This window comes from Papilio polytes, unplaced genomic scaffold (assembly GCF_000836215.1).
Source record: "Papilio polytes unplaced genomic scaffold, Ppol_1.0 DF824225.1, whole genome shotgun sequence".
NCBI classification, from domain to species: Eukaryota; Metazoa; Arthropoda; class Insecta; order Lepidoptera; family Papilionidae; genus Papilio; species Papilio polytes.
In genome coordinates, this window is record NW_013524979.1 from 352,659 (window position 1) to 363,378 (window position 10,720).

The window sequence follows — 10,720 nt, forward strand, 5'->3', positions numbered from 1 at the left end:
CCCCCCCCCTTCCTGGTGCTAAAGCTGGATCCGCCCTTGTTTTAAGAATTATGTTCTAGTCATTTTTATTACTTAAGACATATTCTTTAGCGTATTGCACAAGTAATCTCAACTGAATGCAGCTATAGACTGTTCTATATATGCATTTAAGAAATGCTCCAAGTATCATTTATTCGTCTTCCTGATTTGTATTGAAGCGTAGCTAATTGGCCAAATGGGTCAGCAGGGACAAAGCATAGCTATTGTGTTGTAATTCCGAATCTAATCATAGTACATAGTACATTAGTATTGTTGGTTTCTTTTGTGAGCATAGTTTATAGTCGGTATTTTATCTCCAATGTTTAATTATTGTAAAAATAAAATAATAAAAAATCTGTATTAAAGATATAAAATGATCTAGTATTTTCTTAAGTATTCGTTTGACACTATTTACGTAGTGGTAAATAGTGTCAAACGAATACTTAGATTATTAGATGCGAGGGCAACTAAAATACACATGCATCCGGGTCAAAATAACTACCAAAACGACTTTCTTTACTATAGAAAAAAATGATTACATTCGTTTCTTTTTATTTTACCCTGGTACTACTTTGGAATAAATTAAAAACAACCTTTTAGGCGATGAATATTACTGCCATCTATGATCAAATGTTAGGACTAACAATGTTAGCGCTGCCAAATTCGAAGAGATATTGTGACATTGTGACCTCCTGTTTTATGTTATCCTGGTATTCGGTTTCGTGTCGATTGACAAAGAACCGGCCCTGTAGCAATAGAAAACGATGCATTATACCTCTTTTGTGTGCATAAGCGAGAGAGATATAACAGGGCCGTACTGCCGAATTAAAATTAAAAGTCCGTAATTCTTTACGTATAGTTCTATAAGGATCTTTGGCATTCGGAAAATGTAGACCGTAAAAGACATCTGACCCGGTGGGCATATTTCAAACTAAATTATGACAGCTGGCTAGCGCCACCCTGTTTCATCATGTCATAAAAGTTTAACGAGATCATTTTTCTACTAAAGTTGTTGTGAAATCTTTTCTTTGCTCTAGTTCTTTGAGAAAGGTTTGTAATCTTTCAGAAGATGTAAACATTTTATTGGTAGTCCATCCCCCGCCAAATCCATTTTTCATACATGTACAAAAAGGATGGAAAGAGAGGTTCGGCCCAGTCAGGAGTGAAAAGGGATGCGTGTATACTACCTCTTTTGTGCGCAAGGGCGAGAGAGACATACAGGACCGTTCTTTCTGAAAAATCGCAATTCACCCCTGTGATGCCTTTAACACGTCAGTACAACCTTCCCCACTTTTATGCTATCCTGGTGCCCTTTGTAGCGTCGATAGACAGAGGTCCGGCCCTGTTATGAAAAAGGACGCGTGTATACTACCTCTTCTAAATGCAGAAGCGAGAGGGATTTACCGGGACCGTACTAAATGAAAATCCGCAATTCACCCCTGTGATGCTCTCAACACGTTACAACCTGCTCAAGCTTTATGTCATCCTGGTACTCGCTGTTGTGTCGATAGACAGAGGTCCGGCCCTGTTATGAAAAAGGACGCGTATCTACTAGCTCTTCTAGGTGTAGAAACGAGAGGGATTTTTACCAGGACCGTACTAAATGAAAATCCGCAATTCACCCCTGTGATGCTCTCAACACGTTACAACCTGCTCAAGTTTTATGTTATCCTGGTACCCGGTGTTATGACGATAGACAGAGGTCCGGCCCTGTTGTTATTAAAAAAGGAAATTTAAATTTTGATATGACGGCTGTTACAGCAGACTGTATACTGTACTGACAATGCAGGAAAAAGGACAGGAATAAATTAAATAGAGTTAAATTAATGCTTATTGTGGATATTTCCTAAGTATTGTGTGGGATTTAATATTTCAAGGCGAGTGGATTCGCGTTGATTTACAGGCGAGTTTGTTACCCACTAAACCAGGGCTGTTTCAACTATCTAGCCTATGGATATATGGATTCCAATAATTTAAGACCTATGATCTACTCTACACTGCCTTTTCCAAAGTAGTATAGTGCCATAGTGAATCTTAAAATAACACTATTTACGTTTTTAATAAATGTTTGACGTTATTTTCAGTTTGACCAGTAGTCAAATTTATTTTTTATTTGACTGGTTGTCAATTTTTTTTTTAGTTGCCGCCCGCCGCATTGTATTTACGGTCCGTAATTTGTACACCCCTGCACTGGACGATGAACACAGGTTGGAATCTCAGCTGATTGCATTAGATACATGTTCTTTTATTGTGCTTTGTGGTAGCAAGTACGTTTGCTGGATTACAATTTTGAATTCACATTTTTAAACGAAATATTCCTGAAATCGGACATGATTTTTGTTTGTATTTTTTTTTATTAAAAAAGCACAAAAAACTTTAATAGTGATATCATGATATCTTCTTACTTAGTAATTGGTATTGATTATGAAATTTTATATTTAAAAGCCAAAATCACACATCAAATGATATATTTTAAGAGCTTTTATAAATTTCTTTTTTGATACGTCATAACCTAATAAATTTAACATTAAGAACAAATCCATAATAAATTAATTTAAAAACAAATAAAAAAACTGACCTAAGAATGCTGGCATTACAGAAATCAGTGCTCAACCAAAAATTAAAAATAAAAGCGCACCCGAGCTCTATCAGGTTCTAAGCGAGGAATCCAACTTAAATCAGACTCAGTCTGACTTTGACCCCCGAGGGGACCGGTCGTGTGCTCACTTAGAGCTAACTTAATCGTAACTTAACTCGAACTTGTGTGAAGTGATTTGAAAAGGTTTCGAGAAAAGTGTTTTCTGATATTTTAGGTGTTATCGTTAAAAGCTTCTTTAATACTAAAAAACCAGCTTGTTTATAAATGTAGTTTTCATATGGTTTTGTACTTTCACTGAGGTTAATCATTGCATTTGTTCAATTGCAAATGTTTCGTACACGGCACTTTAATTTCTAACCTATATCTTATTAATGTTATAAATGCGAAAGTTTAGATGGATTGATGTTTGTTAGAGGTTGTAGCCTAAACGGTAGAACGGATCTCGATGAAATTTGACATAGATGTAGAGGATAGTCTGGAAGAACACATAGACTACTCACTTTTGTTTTTAGAGCAATTAACATACAAATAAACTTGAATAATGTTACGCTTATATACTTAAGTTATATGAACAAATAACAAATTAGTTCTCACCTTAATTAACCTGTATTGTTAGATGCAATATTATAAATAATTCGTGACAGCAGATAGGAACAGTTAACCGCTTCATACGAACAATTCTAATTGACAGTTTAAACTGAAAAGTCGAACTGTTGATAAACTAAGTGTGAGAACTTTATAATTTACATTGGAGAATTAAACAGATGTCAAATTGTTGATTTAAATTTCAATTAACAACATTAAAAATATCTCTAACAATAAAGTAATATATTATGTGTATTTGTGTCCAATTGATTCAAACTATCTTTTATGAATCTTTTTGTACCGGGATACATCAAATCAATCGCGTGTTCCAAAAGATAAAAAATCTCGGATTTTCATTTAGCAAAGAGCAATTTTTACTTCGCGTACAAATACGAATATTGTCGCTTATTTATACATTTAAATCTCTAAATGAAATGGAAATTATCTTAATCTTTATAATTGTAGTTTAATTATAAGGGTTTAATTAAGTTTTGATGTTTATGTAACGGTTTATTTTTATCAGGATTATACTAGTTTTTAAAGCCTTTTTATTAGTACTTTTATTTCATCTGAAGCACGTAGAAAATGAGCTGTTTTTGCAATTAAGAGTTTTATGTTACTCTGAGATTAAATTCGCTATCTTACTGCTATAAAACTTTACTTAAACTATAATTAAACTACGGCTGTGTTAAATAATCAAGCAAAGTTCTAAATAAATAAATGAATTCTTATAGTTGTATGTTTCTTTTGTTAAAAAGTACAGTCATCTGCATAAATATGTATAAAATTGGCTTCGCCTGCGAATCAGTCCGCGTGGAATTAAAAATAAAAGTAAGTAGCCTATGTGTACTTCCAAACTATCCTCTACAACTATTTTAACCGTATCGTGTCGTAAAGCGGATACGTCGCTTTGGAAAAGTCTTACTTCTCACTAATATTATACATGTGAAAGTTTAGATGGATGGATGTTTCTTAGAGTTTGTAGCTTAAACGGCTAAAGAGATTTCTATGAAATTTGGCATACATGTAGGGGATAGTCTGGAAGGACACATAGGCTCCTTATTTTCATTTTTCGCGGGCGAAAGCTAGTCTTGAATAAAATTTTATTTGCAGAAAATCATTCTACTTATACGTGATTATTTTTATTCAAATAATTTGCACAATAATTATTTAAATTAATTGTTAAATATTACGAAAATAATAATTGTTTAGAATAGATCAAGTAGAAACTAGTCGATGTCGTAATTATTATTCTCATGAGAATTTAATTTAGTAATAATAAACTTTATTTATTATTAGCACAAAAGTCTTATGATTTTAGTCGTGTCGTGAACATTGAATAGCATTATTCCGCTTCCCATAAAGGAATTAGTTACGCTTTTGCTCTGCCATTGTGTACAATAAATTGAAAATTATAAGGGATGGTCGCCGGCGAGTGCTTGGGAATTTTTATTGTATTCAAAGTCGCTATGTCCGTATCAAATTAGAGATTTAAAAAGGCTAAAATATCGATCACTTAATCCATAGTTAATTATTATTCTTGAGTTGATTGGACTGTTTTATACCCATACTTGTTCTTTTAAAGTTTAGATGTTAATTGAGATATAAAAAAATAACTTATAATCAATTGCCTTATCGAGAATTACACAACAAATGATGAAAATCTTATTTTGATATTTTAATTTTAATTATTATTTGAAAATGTAAACTAAATTAAAACTTTTTCCGAATGTTTCACTGCTTTTGTTTGCAATTTTTTGTCGGAGAGTTATTTTAACAGTTAATGATGAAATGTAAAAATTGTTATTTACAATGTTTAAAGTCTGTTAATACAATTATTATTCTTGTAAATTATACGGATAAGAACATATCTATACTATTATAATAAAGTGTATAAGGGGCTAAATATTTTGGATAAAAACCCTAATGTGGGAAAGAGACTATAAGTTACTGCCAACATTAAGAAAGCAAAGGTTGCCATGGTTTGTCATGTCATGTCATTTTGAAATTTGCAATTGATAATTTGACACATGTTAACAATAAAATAAGGACGAAGTCGCACGCGAACAGCTAGTTCATAATATTTAAAGTATACAAAGTAGACAGTGTGACATAAAATAGAAACCTTATGCTATAAAGGTACTTAACTTTAGTGTCGCGTACATTTATTGCACACTCTAAAGTATCAGTCAAATTAGTCTAATGGGGATAGTAGCAGCTCTATATTACAGGATACTTCAGAGCTGCTACAATAAAATTATGAACCGGTTTTCTTGGTACCATGGGCTCCTAGTAACGCCATACAGTTTGCCGTCACACCGTTTGCCGACACGCGGTTTGCCGACATGGTATATCTATACACTAATATTATAAAGAGAAAAGATGTGAATTTCAACATGTATCGGAATACCTCAAAAACTACTTGGCCGATTTTGAAAACTCTTTAACCACCATAAAGCTAAGTTATCGCCGAGTAACATGGGTTATATTTTTAAATTGCACGCAGACGAAGTCGCGAGTAACAGCTAGTATCAAATAAACCAAATTTTCTTTTTAGATCAAGGAAACGTTAATATCGTTTTATTCGACAAAAGCAATATATGAATGTATAAAGTAACCGACAATAGAATTTGATAGATTGAGAATTAATTAAAAATCAATTAAAAGAGTATTTCGTCTGCTATATTTGATTTTAATTACTTTCCTGGCGCCTAATAAGTTATCTCAAGACAATCCTTATGAATAGTTCCAGAGTCTAGATTTTATCCACAAAATTTTTGGGGTGGGGATTTTTGTGGCCCCTTTTACACTTTATTAGCAATTAGTTTGAGGTTTGTGCGACTGCGTTTCACTGAAAACAGTGGTCCGTGTACAGCAACCTTTAAGTATTATTATAATTAGGATGTGATTTAATAGAACATGTAAAAGTATAAAAGTGGGAAGTGACAGTGTATAATGTGAGACGGCCATTTTGTGACGTCAGAAACAAGATGGCGTCCAGTTCGGTTTTTCGTTTCCTCGTGCTGTTATCTCTAGTTTGGCTGGCGATCGGCAATGCTACAAGGAAGAGACGGGAGCCCTGGACGAATGGCAGTTGGTTGTAAGTAGTTTTATACGACTTATGTTTGTGCGTTTTTATTGTAACGACACTTGTGACACATAACGACATCCTTCACATACTCTTTGAAAAAACAGAGAAGACATATTGCAAGTGTCATTGCAGTCGAAACCGTATTAGTTTTACACTTTATCTGTAAAAACCATATTACCATCTCTTTCATTCTCTACTAATAGAAAGAGATATGTGTTTACTCTTTGATAGCTTACTAGTTACTTTACTTTCAAATTCAAATGTGGCAGCCCTAGTTACACGTGACATGTCTAGACTGGCGGGCACAGGTGGCACAGTCTGATGATAATAAGACCAACGTATTGTGTATTGCGAATTGTATATTGTACTGTGTATTGCTGACTCTAATATTGTATGCGAAGTGCATCTGTGTTCCTTTATACGTGTCTAAGATATCAAATGTAACATAGAATTCACGATATTTGTATTTTTTCATTTTCATTAAATAAAAGTGGATAAAAAGTGGGTTATGGGTAAATGGGTAAAAATTTTTTTTTCTAAGTGTTAGGATATTTTGCCTTAATTTTGAAATAAAATTATATTTTAATTATAGACATAACGATGTCTAAGAATAATTTATTTCTATAACGTATTTACATTAGAAGCAAGGTAGATAGTAACAATTAAAAAGAATAATAGCGCGGCACCAAACAGTTGTGAAACATTTACAGCACGGTTCCAAACATTTACTGCGTGGCACCAAACGTTTGACAAATGTTTAATAGCTAGCACATAGGTTGTATATTTGCGTACGGGTCGATTCTGGGAATATAGTCGCTCGACATCCCGTACAGCCAAAACTGATACGACAGCGATGTAATGCCGCGGAATACAAAAGATAGAGATATGTGATCCTGTAAATATAAAACAGTAATGTTATAAACATTAATCTTACTTAAGTAAAGATACACTTAAAGTTCAAATCCCATTAAAATTTTGACGTCTGTCAGATTGTAGCCGACGCTTACGAGTTTTCTGACGTGATTTGTTTACGATTCCCCCTCTGAGAGCGTTGTATGTTATACTATTTTTAATTTGATAATATTAAAACACTAGCTTTCGTCCGCGTGGTATTAAAAAAACAAAAGAAACTAGCCTATGTGTTCTTCCAGACTATCCTCTACATGTATGCCTAATTTCATTGAGATCCGTTCAGCAGTTTGGGCTACAAACTCTAACAAAGAAACATCCACCCATCCATCTAAACTTTCACATTTATAATATCAGTATGATGACAGTTACCTGTAGGATACCTCCAGACGTGATATATCCTTTGCTGTCGCTGCTATCTATCTTTATGAATACATTGAATTTGGTTATCACTTCATTACTTTTTATGGCTTGCTGGTAACGAGAAAAAATATTTGTGAATATAATCAAGAATTTGTCAAGAAACAAATGTACGAAAACATATCTTTTATTCCTTTAACTTTAAAAAAAATAAAACAATATGTTTTTAGAAAACACTCATAGTCACACTGAAAAAATATTTGACAAACGTTTGGATCCATGCTGTAAATGTTTAACAAATGTTTGGAGACTCTGTTTTTAAAAGTGACAGGGATGTCACTATGTTTTTGTACATAAGTTTCAGCAGTGGAAATTAACAATAGCCTGAAGATATACCAACATTTTTGTCAGGATACGACAGCACTAAATTCACGTCTTGCTTTGGAAATACCCAAGATTTGGCACCGAACGTCAGAGGTTTTGAATCTGGAACCAGAGTAGAAATGATAAAAATGATTCGTTATGCCGGCCGGCGACATCATTTAAACAACTTTGATACTTAAAAAAAACGTTATTTACATGGATATATAGAAATAGATAGGCGATTGTTATGTCCAACACGCCTTTTGATGTCAATGACAGTTAAGTCAGTCATAGACTTATTTAGTTTTAGTTAGAAATCTTTTCACTTCGTTCAACTCAAAGCCTATGTCATATAGACACAAAATGTCGTAGTTTCTAGCCTGTCTATTTATAGAAATCAATGCTTACTTACTATTCGAATCTTTCCATGCGCAGTAATATTGTTTCAATGTCATATGAATTCTACCATTTGCTATTTCGTACTCGGTATTATTTTCATTATGCGAATCTTCTAGTTCAGTTATACTTGGATCTGTTTTCACAAGCACGATAGTAATAACAAACAAAATTAAACGGTAAAGCATAATAAAGATAAAATTTAATAACCTAAAAAACAACTTTAATACTGAATTTATGTAATAACACTAACCTGGAGGAGTAGATTAAATGTTATTGATAATTATGTTGATAAATGCCGTTTTAATTTTGTTGATATCAGTGATGATTTTGACGAGGATAGATAAAGTATTACGTCTTTTATGCCAGTGTTCAAAACAAGAGATTTAAAGAAAAATAACCTAACTCGTTATAACTGTGTTAATATTTTCTTAAGTAACGATGTAGGTTATTAAATATATGGTTAAGTTAAAGTTAAAAAAACTATGATATACAAAACTCTTATCTATACTATTATAATAAAGTGTAAACACACACTTCTTTGTTGCCTAAGATGCAAGTAATTATAGCATATTTTTTAATATTTTTTTTAATAAAAAGCCCTACACTGACGTCACGCTTTAGGCAATATATTTTCACGCCATTAAACTTAGGGGGTAAATATTTTGGATAAAAACCCTAATGTGGGAAAGAGACCATAAGTTGCTGCCAACATCAAGAAAGCAAGATTGCTAAGGTTTGTCATGTCATGTCATTTCGACATTTGCAATTGATAATTTGACACATCTAAACAATAAAATTAAATTTTTCATAATTATATGCGGATGAAGCCGCACGGGAACAGCTAGAAATTAATATAAGGCCGTAAAGAATCAGTTTTAAGTAAGTGATATAAAGAATACGTCTATGTTTTTTTTCTTATTCGTTCGTTTAATTTATCTGTGCCGGTGCGTTATCGTTATTTATAGCTATAGAATCCAATATCTTAATTAGTTTACAATACAATAAAAACTATAGCATCATTATATCTTAAACCTTAGATTGTTTTAATGTATTGAATGGTAACATATCTTATACGTTTAAGAAGTTTTATTAACAAAAAAGTATAAAAAAGTAAAAAAAAATTGTTTTTATAGATAGTTATGAGTCTCTTTTTTCATTTTACGTGTTTACAACATTTTTTCATATAGGTATAATGTTTTTAGTGTAGTTTCGTTTTGCAGAAATACTCCTTATAGATTGCATGTGCAATATTTAGGATTCATATTATCTTGCTATTATTTAAAGGTAGGAGTCGTATAATTTTTTTGTATCGTGCACTTTGTTGCTAAATGATACATAGAAAGATGAAATGTTCCATAAATTAAATGCTTATATTATTGAAAAAAATCGTTTATTTTCACACCATATATCTCTACAGTAAAATTGTAACCGCTCCATAAAGCACTTCTCAGATGAACATTTACATACGTGTAACCAATCCCACCATAATCAATTTCTGCCGAAGCACCATTGTCTAGATTATCTATGATATTAATTGAAGTAATTAAATTGCCCCTTTCTTCATTATATTTGGGGAAAGCGATGTCTTCACTTCTTATAAAAAAAGGTCTTTTAACATGGTCACTTCGATGTAACAATCTGTCATTCACAAAACGAGAACCTTCGAAAACACTTTCGGATATAATTTTATCCGTCATAATTATGACAGTGAAAAGGAATAAAAATATCCGATTTGACATTTCGAATCTTTGACGTTTGTCTGTCACAAAGTCACAACACTATTAATAATTTTTCGTACACAACAAATGGTTTATTGATTGAATTTTTTATCTGCGGCACTTATTAATCATGTTTCGAGAACAAATGAAGTTTTATTTTTTAACGACGTGTTGCCAACGTCACTGTTGCGTTTAAATTATTTTATCAGTGTTTGATTTGAGATTATAGATAAAATATGATAAGATACTAAATGAAATGTACGAATTGATAAATTTACTAATGGTTTAGTCAGAAAACCGCAATATGTCATTTCAAAGATAAAAATAGTTAACGCGGGTTTACTAATATGTTAACGCTGATTGCAACAAAAACGTGCTAAGAGAAAACTATGAAAAATCTTTAGGCAAGATTAGAATCGGTTTTTAAAATCTAGATTAAGTTCTGACAAATGAATTTATTTGGATAAGGATTAATATTAATATCAATAAAACAACGCCGCAAATAGCATGCTGTTTAACTGCATTTTCTAAACAAAAAAGTGGTTAGATATATGCCATCTAACTAACTTCATCACAACGATAAAACAACTCAAATGGAGATGGACGGGACACACTTTACGCGGAGCAGATAAATGGAGTAAACTCATAAACTACTGGTATCCAAAAAAAGGTAAAAGG

At 32.3% G+C, this 10,720-nt stretch overlaps 3 protein-coding genes across 10 annotated transcripts in view; 1 reads left to right on the forward strand and 2 right to left on the reverse strand.

Moving 5' to 3' along the window:
* The window catches only part of LOC106110454 (F-box/LRR-repeat protein 14), an 11,254-nt gene extending 5,705 nt beyond the window's left edge, over positions 1-5,549 (reverse strand). The window contains exon 1 of the mRNA XM_013292286.1: positions 5,483-5,549. Coding sequence (XP_013147740.1) covers positions 5,483-5,549 — 67 coding nt within the window. The remainder of the gene's footprint in view (positions 1-5,482) is intronic.
* LOC106110561 (protein Wnt-5b-like) overlaps positions 2,712-10,720 on the forward strand; it is a 28,976-nt gene continuing 20,967 nt past the window's right edge. The window contains exons 1-2 of one of the 8 annotated variants that reach the window (XM_013292421.1): positions 2,712-2,800; positions 5,949-6,302. In XM_013292421.1, the coding sequence (XP_013147875.1) occupies positions 6,193-6,302 (110 nt within the window). In that variant the 5' untranslated portion in view covers positions 2,712-2,800; positions 5,949-6,192. Of the gene's footprint in view, positions 2,917-5,948; positions 6,303-10,720 lie in introns of all 8 variants that reach the window. The other 7 variants (XM_013292426.1, XM_013292424.1, XM_013292423.1 and 4 more) reach the window with 7 other exon arrangements.
* On the reverse strand, positions 6,894-8,548 carry LOC106110563. Its single transcript, XM_013292430.1, has 4 exons — positions 8,338-8,548; positions 7,963-8,048; positions 7,575-7,676; positions 6,894-7,186 (listed from the first exon to the last, which is right to left on the reverse strand). The coding sequence occupies exons 1-4, from the start codon at positions 8,507-8,509 to the stop codon at positions 7,058-7,060; spliced, it is 489 nt and encodes a 162-aa protein (XP_013147884.1). The 5' UTR covers positions 8,510-8,548; the 3' UTR covers positions 6,894-7,057.